General features: G+C 48.0%; 1 protein-coding gene across 11 annotated transcripts in view; it reads left to right on the forward strand.

Annotated features, from left to right (window-relative positions):
- Positions 1-17,852, forward strand: part of TMEM164 (transmembrane protein 164) — a 200,047-nt gene that overhangs the window by 24,488 nt on the left and 157,707 nt on the right. For 5 of the 11 annotated variants that reach the window (XR_005386401.1, XM_038588060.1, XM_038588063.1 and 2 more), the window contains exons 1-2: positions 10,350-10,484; positions 10,803-11,474. The exons of 1 other annotated variant lie outside the window; for it this stretch is intronic. Coding sequence is in view for 7 of the 10 variants with exons in the window: in XM_038588060.1 (XP_038443988.1) it covers positions 11,085-11,474 (390 nt within the window). In the remaining 3 variants the exon portion in view is untranslated. Of the gene's footprint in view, positions 1-9,931; positions 10,065-10,349; positions 10,485-10,802; positions 11,475-17,852 lie in introns of those variants that run through there. 5 more of the 11 variants (XM_038588070.1, XM_038588061.1, XM_038588062.1 and 2 more) reach the window with 5 other exon arrangements.

Consider the following 17,852-nt stretch of genomic DNA (forward strand, 5'->3'; position numbering starts at 1 on the left):
ATTCCTCTTATCCTCTTCCTAGGTGTGTGGGGCATTTTGACCAATTTAGTACTCACCATCTGCTCCTAAGAACCACCTTGGCTGGCATCCATTAAAAATGCCATATATTAGAGAACTCACATAGTGCAATTGGAGCACAATATTATGTAATTTATTTCTTAATCTAATCCTCTGCCTTTAGATGCTGGAAATGAGAATTTGTCAGAGTCTAATCTCTCCAGAGATGTTTCCTTTCCAAGCAAGCCTGGTCTGCCTCCTATAGAAAACAGAATGAAATCCAATCTTTGGATGATGTGATGAGAAAGGGTGGGGGGCAGGCAGGGGGTAAAGCAGGGCGAGGAGGGACCCAGTAAATGCGAATGGCCCTAGAGGACAGATAAATCCTTGTTTTGTTTTGTTTTGTTTTTTCCAGAAGCACTATTTTGGAAAGATCCCTTCCATTGATGGTTGATGTGACCATCTCCAAACAGATGATGTGGCTAGGTTAAAATAAGCTTTGGTTATTGCAGTAGATCCAACCGAGGGGGAAAAAAATCACATTAAGGGAAAAAAAGAGAATAAACAACACCATTAGATCTCATTCTTTATGTTTTTTTTTTGCATCTAGTTTTTCTTTTTTCTTCTTTCCTTCTTTTTATCTCAAAAGAATTGAGGGGGTGCCTGGGTTGCTCAGTTGGTTAAGAGTTGGACTCCTGATTTTGGCTCAGGTCATGATCTCAGAGCTGTGAGATCGAGTTCTGCATTGGGCTGGGCACTGTGCTGGGTGTAGAGCCTGCTTAAGATTCTCTCTCTCCTCCCTCTGCCCCTCCCCACCCTGCTCATGCTGTCTCTCTCTCCCTCTCTAAAAAAAAAGAAATAAATAAAAATAAAACATTAAAAAATCTTAGAAATTGAATATTAGTAGGGGCATGGCTTCTGCACTCAGGATTGGAATTCCTTTGACCTGTGAGGGAAACAGAACTTTTTGGATCCAATTATCCACTCATCCCTTTCCTTTAGAAACTCCAGATCATGACGGGATAGGCACCGGGTGTTATACTATATGTTGGCAAATCGAACTCCAAAATATATATATTTATATTATACAGAAAAAAAAGAAACTCCAGATCAAATCTTGTATCTGAGAATTTTCTACTTGTTTTTAAAAATTAAACTCTTTATTTGGAGATAATTGTAGGTTCATGTGCAGTGGTAAGAGATGATGCAGAGAGATCCCGTGTACCTTATACCCAGTTATGTTTACTTAAGAAAAACCCACTTAGTTGAGGTATGGTTGATGTACAAAAAGCTGTACATGTTTAACATGTACAACTTGATGAGTTTGGAAATAAGTACACACTTGTGAGATCATCACCACAATCAATGCCACGAACACATCTATCAGCTCCAAAAGTTTGCCCTTATCCTCTTTATGATTTTTTTGTGACAAAAACATTTCACATAAGATCTGCCCTTGCAGCAAAATTTTAAGCATATAATACAGCATTGTTAACCAACGCTGCACTATATTGACTTTTTATCCAGTTGGGTTTTACTTTAGCAGATCCTGTCACTCTTCATCTGCATGAAGTCCATAAACATTCTGCTGTACAACATCTGAAAATGCAGGGAACGTTGTGTCAGAGATGGCCCATTCTGAAGCAGAAAAACAGAAAGCTTCTGAGTCTCATGCCATCACTGCATCTTATTATTCACCTGCTGTGATGATAAATTGTACTTTTCTCTACATGGAGTTCCTGCAAATGACTGTAAGCCAGAGTAAAGGAACCATCAGATATGGAAAGGAACAGAATCTGTAATTGTGTTGGGGACTAATACTATATACTGATCTCTATGGGTCAGAAAGAATAGATGGAGGGCTGATGAAGAGAATAGATGGAAGAAGACAGTCAGAAGTGGCCCTGAAATTAAGTCTTTGCCACAGAGGGTAGCGCCAAGCAGGGGAGGCTCTAGCAACAGGCTGAGGTGCATGGAGATAAACCAAGAATCTGAGGATGAAATGCTCATTTTTTGAACTCTTGGTGTACATATGTGATTAGCATGCCAGAGGCCAATCCCTGGGCAAAATGGGGACTCCTGTTTCTTACTCCTCTGTTTTTTCTGTCTCTGTTTCCTTAGAAACAAATCCATCAGGCAGCCGGGGTGGCTCAGTGGTTTAGCGCCGCCTTCAGGCCAGGACCTGATCCTGGAGACCCCGGATGGAGTCCCGTCAAGCTCCCTGCAGGGAGCCTGCTTCTCCCTCTGCCTGTGTCTCTGCTTCTCTGTGTGTCTCTCATGAATAAATACATAAAATCTTTTTTAAAAAAGAAACAAATCCATCAATAATCAGAGAACTGCATCCAAGGGGGAGCTGCTCTGAAGTTATTCAGTCCCCAGGGTTTTGAAAGCAGATGCCAGCTCTGTCAAATTAGTCCTTGAGAGAGCAAATCACGTCCTGATTTGAAGCAGCAAATAAAAAAGCATACCCATTTCTATTTTTTAAAAAATTTTTTATGATAGTCACACAGAGAGAGAGAGAGGCAGAGACACAGGCAGAGGGAGAAGCAGGCTCCATGCACCGGGAGCCCGACGTGGGATTCGATCCTGGGTCTCCAGGATCGCGCCCTGGGCCAAAGGCAGGCGCCAAACCGCTGCGCCACCCAGGGATCCCGATACCCATTTTTAAAGGTAGGAGGTATCACCACGTGCTCAGATAATTAAAATATTGTGATTATGAGTCTGAGGTCCCCAGCGCAAACCCTGTGTAGCTCATTTGCCTCTCAACTCCCCCGGTCCAAACAGTAAAGACTGTGCTTTTGTTCATAAATTAGTCCTCCACACCTAGCCAGTCATTTTGTAAGAACAAGCCACAGGTCATATGAGACTCTAAACAAGAGGCAGAGTGGTGTGGGGGTCAGCTGGTTGGGCTCTGTGTTTGGATAGATCTGGTTTGGAAACTCGCCTTTCCATTTACTACCATTGGGATCTTAAGCTAATTACTTTCTCTCTCTCTCTTTCTCTCTCTCCAGCCCCTCCCTCTCTCCTTAAGCTTTGCCCCCCACCCAGGTTGAGATAATTTAGCACATAACTACTCAGTAAATGACAGTTGTTACTATTTTTTCATTATCGTTAATAATGTGATTCTCAGGTGTGGATTGAGACACTAAGTGTAAATTTGGAAGCTGATTGTTACTGCCCTGCTTCCCCTCATGAACTCATGAATTCTCAGAAGAGATGCAAATTCATCTGGCCCTGGATACTTTTTTTTTGGGGGGGGGAGGATACTCTTTAACCCATTCCAAGAGGGGGTGTTATTATCAATACTTCTTTAGTAATCTCAAGTCAAATGAAATCTATCTTTTTTTCCTTAATCTGACTTCACTGCTGGAACAATGAATGAAAAAGCTGGGGGATCCCTGGGTGGCGCAGCAGTTTAGCGCCTGCCTTTGGCCCAGGGCGCGATTCTGGAGACCCGGGATCGAATCCCACGTCGGGCTCCCGGTGCATGGAGCCTGCTTCTCCCTCTGCCTATGTCTCTGTGTGTGTGTGTGTGACTATCATAAAAAAAAAAGAATAAAAAAGCTCTTGGGCTCCCCCAAAGGGGCCCAATTGCTTTATCTTCAGTGTCACAGGGAGGAGATAGTGCCCTGACTGCTTATCTTACAAACAGAGAACCAGGTTAAGGTAGGGGACTTGCCTAGAGCTACAATGGATGCGGTTACAGCTCTCAGAATTCTCCAGGGGTTCCCAAGCAAGCTTTCCAAAACTGCTTTCAGCATATAGATTTCCGACAGCATTACACTTCAGGAAAAGAGCAACTAGAAACTGCCAGCTTGTCCAAATCTCCAAATCAATCGCACATGTACCAGATGCTTGGTTTTCTTTCTTTCTTTCCCTTCTTCTTCCCCTGTAGGGAAGTGTGCGGTTTCTAATAACACCACTGCTATGTTGTGGCGGGACAGGATGTCAGTTCCACCTGAGGCTCCCAGCAAAAGGGCATTCAACAGAAAATTGGCCCACTTGACCCACTCAGGATAGATTTGATTTCTGTCTTAGGATTAAAGCATGAATTTTTGGAATTGAAAAGGGAGGGGGGAAGTCCCTAAAGCAAACAGATATGGAGTGACTTACTTGCCAGACAGGGTGCTAGCTACTTTCCATATATATTACCACATTGATCCTCACCACCACCCTGCAAGATAAATACTGCAAATAACATATCACACATGAGGGGGATAAAAGCTCTGAGAAGTTAAGACACTTGCCTCAGGTTATAGAAGCTCATTGTTGGCAAGGAATTGAACCCATGTCTATCTTATCTTAGGGCCAGTTTGTTCATTTACTTCTTCAAATGTTGATACTTTCATGTTAATTTCAGCGCTGGAACTTAAATTATATCTTGCAGTATTCAACTTCTGCCAAAACCAGGGATGTGCCTTTATGCATTCTAATGCTCGATATATGTTTTCTGTGAAGTTTTAGCTATAAAATACCTGTTTGCGCATCTTACCTGGCACATAGTATCTCTTAATACATATTGATTTTAAAAAAAATAGCAACAAAGGATATGAGGAAATGCAGCCAGGAGAAATGAGCCTCCTTAGGAAGATGCCGGGTCTGCCATTTCCATGCACCTGTGACTAGCTTAGCCTGCAATGAATAGATTTATGTCCCTCTTCAAAGAAGCAATTCCTTCATTACCTCATCACGGGATTCCAAACTGCAACCTGAATCTGTAAGGCCTCAGAATCTGTATGGTCTCTCTCACCAACATTCCCCATTATTTTCAAAGAATATTAAAGCCAGAAGGGAATTTGGAGTGGCTGAAATCCGTTCGGATTCCAAAAGAGAGAGCCAAGACCCAAAGAAAGGGAGTGACTGGCCCAAGCTAGTCAAATCCAACCCAGGTGTCCTGGCTGACAGTCCTCTGTGCTTTCAACTATAATACCTGGCTGCCCAGTCAGGCTTGCACAGGCTATGTCAAGGGCGGAGAAAGCAGCCCAAGTCCTGAAGAGTGCCCTCCTTTGCCCAGTATGCCACAGCAAGCTTTTGGCTCTGCCTGAGCTTGTGACATTTAACCACAGACCTTTCTTGGAACCCCTGGACAAAAGACAACTGCCTGACTGCTTCATGATTTAAATAGCCAAATAATGTCAAATTGAATTTCTGATGACAGAGTTAAGTGGTAGCTTAGGGACTATGAGCCAAGAAAACATTTTTCCACTAATGATCAATGAATGGAATTAAGGGCAGTTTTAACTTTGGAAGTTTGAGGACCAAATTTTAGTCTCGAACTATTTCTTCAACTTAGCTTGTGCTTTCTAGATTATAAATAAAAGGTTTAATAATGTTAGTTTCTGTTCAAAGTTAGTTTGCCCCAAACCAAAGACCCTTTTTGGGGAGTGTGTGCTGTCACCGAAGATTTACTTTCTTTTTTTTAAAGATTTTATTTATTTATTTATGAGAGACACAGAGAGAGAGGCAGAAACATAGGCAGAGGGAGAAGCAGGTGCCTTGGAAGGAGCCTGATGCAGGACTCGATCCCAGTACCCTGGGATCACGACCTGAGCCAAAGATGCTCAACCACTGAGCCACCCTGGTGCCCTGAAGTTTTTATTTCTTTTTTTGGTAGGTACATGACACATGTACTTCTAAGTGTCTTCCCTTGGGAAAGCATGACTTTTCTATTATTTAAGGTTTAATGACAATAATCATCTTTTGGATTTGTTTACCAGCAAGATTATGAAGAGTGTGATGTGGGTAATCTTATTTGTCCCAGTCATATTCTTGTGAAATAGGGAGAGGTTGTGATTTGCACCTTTCTGCCAAATATGGGGATGGCAAGTCAAGGCAGCAGGTCAAGGACCCAAGGCAAATAGAGAATTCCCCTGGAAACGTAAATGTCTCTTACAAAAGCGTAACTTCTCAGTTTTTGAAGCTTTTCCTGTGTCTGCTGTTTTAAAAATATAATCAGCCTAAAATAATCTTTATGCCAAAGAGGCATGTTCTGGGGTGGCAAGTTCTGCTTCCCTTCACCACCTTGTAGACCTTTCTTCCCATAGATGAGTTTTGCCTGGTAATGCTCAAGATTTGCTCTTGTGGTGGTGGCTCCTGTTTGCTGTGCTTGTATTTATTTATACCTCCTTCATGAACTGTTATCTAACCTTCTTTCTGAGTTGTGTCCCCTGAGCTGGATTTTAAGCTCCTTGAAGGCAGAAATTAATTGCCCACATGTTTAGCATATCCCTATGCACAGAACAGAGGCTCAGTAAATATGGGTAGAATGAATGCTGGTGTTGCATGAGTGGGGAGGAGGAGCTGGGGGGAAGCAGTAAGCAGATAGTCAAACGGAGACAAAGGCTTCTCTCTTCATTCTCCCTCATACACATGCATTTTATTTTTTACTGATAATACTTCATATAATATCGGGATTGTGCATTGTTTTTAGCTGGTGGGCGGTCATGCAGGCACTTGACTTTCAGGTTAGACTGTGGGTAGAGGGACAGGAGTGGATTGGAAGAGTAGAAAGTGCAGGGAGAGAAAAGGTCAGATGGCCACATCAAATAGAAAGAGCTTGCTCTGGCCTATGCTGTCAGACCCCAAACTCTAGTCCTGGTTCTGCCACTAATTTGTGTGATTTTTTAAAAAAAGATTTATTTATTCATGAGAGAGAGAGAGGCAGAGACACAGGCAGAGGGAGAAGCAGGCTCCATGCAGGGAGCCTTATGTGGGACTTGATCCCAGGACTCCAGGATCACACCCTGGGCCAAAGGCAGGCACTAAACCACTGAGCCACCCAGGGATCCCCTAAATTGTGTGATCTTAGGCAAGTCACTTCACCTGAGATTTAGCTTGTCCATGGTACATAAGAGGTTGTAATTTCTGCCATTCTGTGCTCCATGGGAGGTCAGCTGAGCTCACACCTGGGAAAGTACTTTGGACAAGAGAATTTAGGGTATTTTCTCAACAGGCCAAGAGGCTAGCCTCTATTGCTGGGACAGGTGGACCAGCTTGTTTGCTTGCTTTTTCACATTTTGTTTGACAGAGAGAGAGAAAGAGAGCTCAAGCTAGCGCATGGGGAGTGGCAGGCAGAGGGAGAGGGAGAAGCAGGCTCCCCATGGATCAGGGAGCCCTGTGTGTGGCTTCATCCCAGGACCCTGGGATCATGACCCCAGTGAAAGGCAGACGCCTAACCAACTGAGCCACCCAGGCGCCCCTGCTTTAAGATTGAAACAGGACTTGGATGAAAAGGTGGGAAGGCTGAATTGGAGAATCATAGACTATCAGAGCCAGCAGGTATCTTAGAAACGATTCTAGTTCGACCCCCCCCCATTTTACCTGAGTATGCTGAAGCAAGGAGAGCTGATTCCCCCCCACCCCCCCGGCATTCTCCCAGAACAGAGCCTGGATTCCAGGTTCCCTTTTCACTGCACCCTGCAAGGCTCTACTTAAAAAGCAAAGTTCATTTGCTTTTGTGACTGGAGACGAAAGCCTCTGGCCTGTATCCGAGCGAGGAAGCGATCAGGCCATGTGTCTTGAGTCTTTTTGAGTGTCTAAAATTTGACCCACAATTTCAGTTCAATTACTGCTTGCCTTTTACCAAGCGGCCTAACAATCTCTTGATGTCTGTCTAGTCCCTACTATATTTGCCACACTGGTAGGTGCTGTGGGGGAGGGTATTAGGAAAGATTAAGACCCATCCCCTGCTGTCAAAGATCTGAGTGTGGGAGACAGGACTAACAATGAGAGAACAATGGGAGGCAGTATGTGATTCAGGATAAATTGAGTAGTGCAGGCAGTAACTGCTATAGAAATTCAGAGGGAGAAAGCTCTGGGAGCTGGGGCTGCGGGTTGGGGATACAGTGATGTCAAGTGAGATCTGAAGGATGGGTAGTATTGTTTATGCAGATGTGGGGGGAGGGCACTGCATTTGAGGGTGTATGCCCTCATGTGCCCAAGCACACACAGATGCAGAACTGGGTAATGATAATGGATAGCACCCATTGAGCACTCTCTCTGCACCAAATACTACACAGTCAACTCATTTAAAAATGCATAATCCTAGGAATTGAATAATAACTAGTAGCCCTTCAGTTAATGGAAATCGAGGTGCGGTGAGGTTGCATGAATTGCCCAAGGTGACACAGCAAGTAAAGGGAATGACAGCCCAGGCCCTAAAAAATACATGGCTCTTTTACCTATGAAAAAGAGGAATTCCTGACTCAGATGTGGAAGTTGGCCTGGCTATAGTCATTAAAGAGGGCCATTTTGCCAACAGAGGATCCTCTAGACCAGATTGCCAACCTAGGTTCAGCATGAAAACTGGAGTGATTAATGAAGCCATTTACTGAATCCTACAACCTCATTCTCACTTCCTCAAAGGTAAAACTTGAGGTCTCCTGATGCAGCCATGTCTCTGCCAAGAGGGCCACAACCTGATCCTTGATGTTCCTTGGTTATGTTGCATAGGATTAAACAAAACAACTAAGGAGAATGCATGGGTGAGCCCTGGAATAAACTCCTGTTTGTTGCTGTTCTTTATTAATTAGCACGTGAAGATCATCAGGCCTATAGTGGATACCATGCAAAGCTTGGAATTATATAGAGCTACCTGGCTCTGAAGCTCTATTTGTGTCGGGGGGAAAACCAGACTTGGAAAGGATGGGAGGGCGGTGGCCCGATAATATAGTAGATTGTATTATATGTTTTGCATCTGGCTTGCCGCCAACACCTGAAAGTGTTTCCCAGGCCAAGTGCATAACTGTGTTTTTCTGGATATTTTCCTAACTCACTGTGAGTCTTCAACACATAGTCAACCAACATGGGGTAGATTCTGAGGCCCTTTTCCTCCGTCCTTGCCCCGAGGGGGGCAAACCACCGTCAGTGCGTAGAAAGCAGCAAGGAAGAGGGAGCCATGTTCCAATCAGAGGCTCTTATCGGATTCTGGGGCCCAACACCCCCACCCCCATTGTCCAGGCTGGTCTTCAGTGGCGGGACACCCGGCCCCATGCGGGGTGGGAAGCAGTTGCTCCCTTGGAGGGAGAGAGGAAAGAGAAAGGTCGGGGGGGGGGGGGGGGGGAGAAGCTTCTTTCATGCAGCAAGTCTACGATGGAGGGCATGGCAGGAGGAAAAGGGCCAAGGAGGGCCGCAAGGCGGAATGGCTGTGGCCTCAGGTGAAGAGAGAAAAATACTGGAGCAGAGCACGAGGTGGGAGAGCAGGGAAAAGAAGGCAAAGGGGCCCTTCCGTCCTCAGGCTCTGGTGGATAGTGGGGCCGCGGCTACAAAGGTAAGGGAAGAGGACATCATGGTTCCTGGGGGAGGCTAGTTTCAGGGTGGAGAGGAGGCAGCGCGCCGAAGAGGTAGATCAGACCCAGCACACACCCCGAGCAACAGCGGCACCGCACAGCCGCTAGGCGCTGGTCAGGCTTATTTATCCCCCCTCCCCCCCCCCGCACACGGTGGGGGGCCGGCTGAGCGCCTACTGTGTGCTCTGCGCAAGAAGATGAGCCCAGGGAACAGCATCGCGGGAGCGAGAGTTGGCCAGAAAGGCTTCACTGAGGGGGCGAGGCACGTAGCCGGCGCTAAAGGAAGGTGGGTGTGCACGCGTGCAGGCTCCAGGAGCGCCCAACGCGAAGCAGGCCGGGGAGGAGGGGGAGGAGGCGGGGACTGAGGCTGGAGGAGGGGGGCAGGAGGAGGAGGGAGGAGGCCGGGCGAAGGGGCGGCGGGAGGTGTGAACGGTGGGAGCCACGGCAGGGGGAGGGGGGCAGCGCGGGAGGCCTGGGCGGGGAGGTGGGGCAGTCGCGGTCTGAGGGCGGGGGCGGGGGGTGCGAGGCCACGCGGGACGCCGAGGAGGGGACAGTGGGAGGTGGCGGCGGCGGCGAGGGGGAGGAGAGAGGGAGGGGAAGAAGGAGGAAGCGAGTGCGGCCGCTGCAGGGGGAGGAAGACGGGGAGGAGGAGCCGTGCGCTGTGGCGGCGGCAGCGGCGGCAGCTGCGGCCGCCGGGGGAGCCGAGCGCCAGGGCGCTGGGAGCTCGAGGAGCGCGGGAGCTGAGCGGCAGCGGAGCCGGGGCCGCGGGCCGAACTGCCGGTGAGTGGAGCCCCGAGGGGGCGCGGCGGCTGGTTCCCCGGGGCCGGGCGGGAGGCGCGGGCCGCTGCGGCGCCGGGGCGGAGGGAGGGGGCCGGCCGAAGCCCAGCCCCCGGCTGGCCCGGCCTCCTGCTCCCCGTTCCCCCTCCCCCTCCCTCCCCGCGGCTTCCTCCCGCCGCTGCCTGCGCCGGGGGGGGGGGGGGGGCAGGTCCCGGGCGGGCCGCGGGCGGGGGGGAGGTGCTGCCCGAGGGCGGGCGTCTGGGGCCGGGGGTGGAGCTGGGGGCTCGGGGGGTGGACCCGGGGGCGGGAGGCCCACCCGGGACGGCGCTAAATTGGCCGGAGGGGCCCGTCGGCGGCGAAGTTGCTAGCTGGGGGCAGAGAAGGCCACGCGGTTGCCGGAGTAAGAGATTCCCCCTGTGGCGAGTGCGTGAGACGAGGAGTCCGGCGTCCCTGCCAGCCCCGTCGCCCTCCCCGCCCGCCCGGCCCCGTTAGCTCCTCTCCTGGCCTCCGCGTGTCCCCTCGCTGTCACCCCCGCTGCTCCCCGGTTGGCTACCACGGCACTGCCGGGTCCCCTCAGCCCTCACCCTGACCCTCCCGGCCTCCGGCTTCCCCTGACCCCTGCTTGCTTCGCCACTGCCCCTGTTCCCCTTTTCTGCCCTCGCTAGTTACCCGCCCCACTTCGTAATTCCCGATGCAATTGCCTCTTTGAGACCTTTTTTTTTTTCCTCTCCTTCCTTTTAGATTGGCCAACGGCTCCTTTCAACCCTGCCTCGTTGGTGGCCACTGGAGAAGCGCGGGGGGCTCCCCAGACAGCCGTGGGGACAAGTTAGAGCCAGCACTTGACCCTGGGCCTCGCGTGTAGCTTCCCTTCCCCTGCTCTAGGTGCCCCGGTGTCCGGAGGGCGGGGTGTGGGTGCAGGGGTGTGCCCTCTGTACATGTCCCAGCACCTGGGCAACCCTCTGGGCTTGTGTTCCATCTGGCTCTTGCTTCCTGCACGGTGGTCAAGGGGAACCACTTGGCATCATGTCCCGGTATAGCTACCAAAGTCTCCTGGACTGGCTCTATGGGGGTGTGGACCCCAGCTTTGCAGGCAATGGGGGCCCCGACTGTGCTGCCTTCCTCTCTTGGCAGCAGCGGCTGCTGGAAAGTGTGGTGGTCCTGACCCTGGCCCTGTTGGAGATCCTGGTGGCCCTGCGGCACATCCTGAGGCAGACCAAGGAGGACGGTAGGGGTGGCCGTGGCTGCCAGCCAGAGCAGGTGACCCAGCGGCCAGAGGAAGGCAAGGAGAGCCTGAGCAAGAATCTGCTCTTAGTAGCCCTGTGCCTGACCTTCGGGGTGGAGGTGGGCTTTAAGTTCGCCACCAAGACCGTCATCTACCTGCTCAACCCCTGTCACCTGGTCACCATGATGCATGTGAGTCTGTTGACTTTTTCCCTGGCAGCCTTAGTGGTAAGAGTCATTTATGTGCTCCGGACACTCAGAACCGTAGAGCACTTCATCCTGCAGGAAGGGGACCCTTAAAAATGATTTTCCAAGAGTGGCTGTTTTTGCGTGGATTCCAGATTTGGTTTTCTTTTCACCTTTGCACAATGTGTCAGCCCCACAGTGGAGTTGAGGAACATAGTGATAGAGCCCTAGGAACCACAGGCCCTGCCCTGGCCTTTCACAAGCCTGGAATCCAGCTCCAGCCAGGTGCCCTTTTTGAACCCCATCTGGGATCCATGGGTGGCCCCCACCCCCTCTGTTGCAGTTAATTTCCCAGAGGCCTGATAATGCTCTTTCCTGGAGGTGGTCACATAAGGTTCCTTGTCTCCACTGTGGTACTTTGGGGAAATACTTTTATGGGTTTGCCTTAATGACTCTTTCATTTGGGAGTTTTATGCTCTTAAGGCAAGGTCTGCCTTTGAACTCTGAGGCATTTGAGCAGCACCAAGCTCCTACTAAGTGCATTCTGAAACAGGCTGACTCATGAACTTTGGGCTGGTGATATCTATCCATGGTGAGAGGGTATTTATTTATATATATTTTTTGCAAACCTCTCCATCTTCTCGCTCTTACTCTATTTCCTGTGGTCATGGTCCTGGGTACTCTGAGAGCTGATTTCTTTACCTCCCATTAGTGGTGTTAAGAAAAACAAATGGGATTGAAAAGGAAAGTTGCCAGATACATAAAAATAATCTGGGTGAGGACCAAGAGTGAGACTGTCTTTCTGTACTCAGCTTGTGTGGAGAGATGTTCTAAAACTATAAAATCATAGAGGAGGAGGAAGAGGAGAAAAGGAAAAAAATCTTTTTTAGATTTCAGGGTGTGAGAAACCTGGTGTGTTTTATTCAGGGGCAGTTTTAAAACCTGTCATTAGCATCTTTATTGCTTTTATATTTGTAGAAGGTTATTTTCAGGAGGCTTGTGACAACCCTGTGTGGGGCAGGAGGTTGAGATTATTATCTTGGTTTTATAGACCTCTTGGGCCCAGGGATGGGAGATCACTTGCTTGCAGCCAAAAGATGAATTAGCATCTGGTCTGGAAAGCTAACCCACCCTCTCTGGGGTTGCAAGCTGTCAGTGGAATGACAGGGCTGTTTCAGGGGGAGGCCGAGGCTGATCAGCAAGGCACTGCCTACTTGTGGCTTTGACGCCTGCTCTGCATGTGTTCTAGGTATATCTTTGATTGCAGGTTCCTGGCCTCAGTTTCCCAATCTGTAAAACGTGGTGAATGGCCTCAAGGCTCTTCCCATCTTTGCAGATGTGGCACGGAGGTGTGGATAGCTGTGGAATAAAGAGGCTGTTATTGATTGGGTGGCTCTCACCACCAAGCAGGGCTGAAGGGCAGCATTTTTTTTAAGAGAGGGCTTCTTGGGATGTGATGCCATTCACAGGAATCCTAGGGCTCTCCCAGCTAGATCTTCTGGGTAAATTTGAGCCAGTCCTCTTTCTTTCTTTTTTATGAATGGGCTTTTTGTTAATGAGAGGAAACAACGCATTTCAGCCACTGCTGTGTGAGGCTCTTGGGACCGGAGTGCTTTTTTTGGATGGCAGGTGGTGAGGGTCAAAGGGTGCCTCTTCCACAAAGGGGTCTTGAGGCCTCTGGCAGCCACATATCTAGAAGGTCAACAAAGGACTAAATTCAGCCTGACTGAGGCTGCTGCTGGTGTGATGACATCAAACCTGGCAGCACCAGGGTTTTCAGTGGAAAGGTTTTTAGAAGCTTTTAGAAGCCTCTGGAGACTTAGTTCTGGCATTAATGAGTTATGTGACCTTGAGGAAGAGTATACTTGCTGGGCCTCAGTTTGCTCATCTGCAAAATGAGACAGCTGCATTCCCAGCTCTGGACAGTCAACGTTCTCTGATTTTTCTCTCCTTAAGTAGTGGCCAGGAATGCACTAGAGAGCTCTTCTGGAAATGCTTTTGGTCTCCTCATCTGGAAAAAGGAAACTCATTTCTTCTTGGCTGAGCTCAGATGGCCTTGTTCATTTTCTGCTTCCTGTATCTCCCCAGTAAAGTCAACCTGACCAGGCCACATATAGATGATGCTGGCATTCGGGGCTGGCTGCTGTGAAGGGATGGATGCTTAGTGTGTGTATGGGGGGGGGGGGTAGTCTAGGGACTGATTCCTGTCACCTGTGATTTTTTTCCTCATCCCATGCTTCGCTTAAACTCTGGAGCCCTAGGGCTGAGGCAGAGAACAGAGTCACACCAGGAATTCTTGAGCCTGCCCCAGTATTACTCGCCTTTGCTCTTTACTCCTGTCACTTCTTTGTGTCATTTAAATAGTCACCTCAGGCCTGCTGTGGGATCCAGGCTTTGGTCAGTCCCATATCCCATACCTTACCTATGGCTCTTCCTGGGGAGCAGGAAAGTATGGGTTTTTAAAAGTTGTTATGAGTCCTTAAAGAAAAAAAATTTAACCACAGATGATTGGAAACAGTTTTCTGACTTGACTGCAGCAAGGACTAAGGATAGTAAGTCTGGTTAATAATACCTTACACTTATCTGACACTTTACTGTTTATAAGACACCTGATCTGGGATCCCTGGGTGGCGCAGCGGTTTGGCGCCTGCCTTTGGCCCAGGGCACGATCCTGAAGACCCAGGATCGAATCCCACGTCAGGCTCCCGGTGCATGGAGCCTGCTTCTCCCTCTGCCTGTGTCTCTGCCTCTCTCTCTCTGTGTGACTATCATAAATAAATAAAAATTTATAAAAAAAAAAAAAAAAAAAAAAAAAAAATATAAGACACCTGATCTTCATGTACCTGATCTTATTTAGGGTTATGATAGGTTAGCTTGGGCCTGGAAACAGAGATGGCAAAATGTTTCTTGTGGCTGTGTATATTCCAAAGGGGAGATGTTGAGGACAGAGCAATGCTTTGGCAAGTGAACTTGCTGAATTAGACAACACGATGGCAGGACATTCTGTGGAGTTCAGAGGTCCCGAAAAGGCAAGGGACCGACACATTGGCTGAAATGAAAGGGGATAGCTTAGCAGAAACATTTCTGATGTGTTTTTCTCCATTGGATGACTCAATTTGGGCTTCATAGAAAGGCCTTGTTCCTCAGAGTCCATGTAAGTTTCTAACAAGGACAGTATTGCTTTAGGCCAGGAAGTGGAAGAGTTGGAGGGAATTGGTTAGTCTCCCCATCTCCCATTTTTCAGTCTGTAAAATATTTATTCCTGAGGCCTTTTTCAACAGCACCTCATCATAGCCATGCTGCTCTTGGGTGACTGCTAGCTTTAGAAGCATAAGCAAGGGCAGTTCTCATGGCTGAATTCAGGTCTCGATTAATATTTCTGCTGTTCACTTTCTTTTTGGTCTCATCTGATTTCTCAAAGACCCCGGGACTGTGGATGATAGAGGTTTGTGTGATTGAAGCACCAGCATCTCCCATCTCAGTGTAAGCCAGAGATCCTTGAGGGTTCTCAAGAACAGCAAGCAGCAGGCAAGACCTCCACATTGTCGTTAAGACCCTTAGTGAATATCAGTGGTGTTTACCAATTACGTCAATGAATGTTTCTCCAAGCATGGCTACTTCCTTAATGCATATTATTCTGGCAAGCAGGGTGACAGAATGAATTTAGTCAGTGATGATGCAATTTTCCAAAAATCACCCAGCAATATAGTGACCAGAGGTGACTTTCAACCTGAGCCACCACTGTGGGAATTGAAGCTTTAACAGAAGGAGATTCTCATAGCGACTTAAGTTGCAGAGTCTACAGTTTTCTTAGCAGGATGGTTCACATGCTAGAAATTGGACTGGTTGTATCTGTAAAGACTGGTGTTCTTCAGTTAGTGAGTGGTCCATTATCTCCCTGGCGTCTGGTTATATCGTCTCTGTCTTAGGAATGTAACAAAAAGATCCCATTTTGGATGCCTTTGCTAATTGACCAATTCCTGCCAGTTCTGTACGTATCTGTGTCAACAAATCCTGATTGGGCACTGAACTTAGTGGGGTACAGCATATGGATGCTCACATAAGGCAAGCTGCAAACAGGCTGGATATTGGCCAAATTAATAATCAATGCTGCAGATCTCGGAGCCCCAAGCCACTGTTTTTAGCCCATATTTCTGAGTGAGCCCCACCCTTTTAAAGAGTCGCCGTTGCTGTCAGTGCTCTGTCTTCTTTACATTGTATTAAAAGTCTCATTTCCATCAAATGTGGCTTGCCTGCTTTTTGCTCCACTGTTTGATTTTTCCCTACTTCTTCCTTCCTTGCTGAAAGTGTAAGAATGGCACCTATCCAAAACAGTCCTGAGCTTTTTGTGACACCTTTTGGAACTAACTGAATAAACAGTGGCATTTTCTGTTGCCCCGTGATGGATTTGTTTTAGAGGAGACCTGATGGATTTGAGAACTAGGCTTTTTGTCCTCCCCCTCCTTCTTGCACTCCTTGACTTGAGACCAGCCACACCTCCTTCCCCATCTGTTGTCTGGAGCACTGATATCTGCTCCTGCTTGGAATTGACGTCGGTGGGTAATGGGTACAATGAGGGATCCAGCCATCTGCTGACAGCTTATCAGATGGACTGTGTCCTATGTCATCAGTCCAGGGGGACACAAGAGGATAATGTTTATATGGGCCTCAGCAGTGAAGCATGACATTCCTTTTTAGTTTATTTCTCCCCCCAAGGAAATTTGCAGAGAATTTTTCCATCTTTCATTGTTACAGTCTTTTGGGGGCATCCATTATAAAGAGAAGTGGCATGCATTGGTAGCTTAAACACCCCACAGACAGCCCTGGGATTTAACATTATGATGTGAGTTTTGCTCATGGATTGCAATGGGAGCCTGAGCAAATTATCTCATCTTTTCCTGCCTCCATCTACTCCGTGAAATGGGCCATGTGAAAGGAAAGCATTTTAATCCTCTGAGTTAACTATGTGGTCACTTAAACAGAGAAACTGGGAAGAGCGGATCAGAGCTGATTGATGACCAATATCTGTTTACCTCAAACTCAGAAACTGACAAACCTCAACTCCTTCGCACCTTTCTTGATAGCTTTTGGAATTCATTCCTCTACGCATTTCTGTTGCTTTTTTCTGGCTCCTGGCCCACGCCTGCACACCCTTCTAATGTACAGCTTATGAAACTGGACGCAGGGGCACCTGGGTGGCTCAGTGGTTGAGCATCTGCCTTTGGCTCTGGTCATGATCCAAGGGTCCTAGGATCGAGTCCCACATTGGGCTCCTCACAGGGAGCCTGCTTCTCCTTCTGCCTGTGTCTCTGCCTCTCTCTCTCTCTCTGTGTGTGTCTCTCATGAATAAATAAATCTTTAAAAAAATAAATAAAAAATAAAGAAAGAAAGAAACTGGACTCTGTGACTTCTACCAGTCTCTACCTAGCATCTGCTAATACAATCTAGCATGGTGACTGCTTTTTTTTTTAAAGATTTATTTTTTGAAAAAAGATTTTATTTATTTATTCATGAGAGACACAGAGAGAGGCAAAGACACAGGCAGAGGGAGAAGCAGGCCCCATGCAAGGAAGCCCGATGTGGGACTCGATCCCCAGACCCAGGATCACACCCTGAGCCAAAGGCAGACGCTCAACCACTGAGCCACCCAGGCGTCCCGATTTATTTATTTATTCATGAGACACACACACACACACACACACACACACACAGAGAGAGAGAGAGAGAGAGAGAGAGAGAGAGAGAGAGGCAGAGACACAGGCAGAGGGAGAAGCTCCATGCCTGGAGCCCAACGCGGGACTTGATCCTGGGACTCCAGGATTGCGCCCTGGGCCAAAGGCAGGCGCCAAACCGCTGAGCCACCCAGGGATCCCCATGGTGACTGCTTTTAAGCAACAGTATGTTGCTGGCTCCTATTCATGGGGTGATCCACAGGCTCCCTGGATCTCTGTCCCTTGGCCATAGATGTACCACCTTCATCATGGGCAACATAGGATTTGTTGTGTGTGTATTCCTCCCTACTGTAGATCATTTTGAAGATTTCCTTTCTGGATGACCGTGACCCAAGTCCAGTTATTCCAGTCATTCTGGTAACAGCTTTTGTCTCCCTTTCTCAACCCTCTGAACATTCCTCAGACTTTTTGGCTGATTAACATGTACCTTTGTATACTTTTAGGTAATTCTGTGTTTGGCTGGGTCACTTGTTTTTGCACGTTTGTTCAGCCTCCACTGTTAGCACAAACAAATTTTTTTTAGTGGAAAGTAGTGGTTTTTTTTTTTCTTTGTAACTCCCTGCAGAGCTTAACATAATAGCATATGTGTATATTAGTTGTTTACCTGGATGATATTAACCAACTGACAGAGCTCTCTTTTTTCCTTCCTTTA

Source organism: Canis lupus, chromosome X, assembly GCF_011100685.1.
Source record: "Canis lupus familiaris isolate Mischka breed German Shepherd chromosome X, alternate assembly UU_Cfam_GSD_1.0, whole genome shotgun sequence".
NCBI classification, from domain to species: domain Eukaryota; kingdom Metazoa; phylum Chordata; class Mammalia; order Carnivora; family Canidae; genus Canis; species Canis lupus.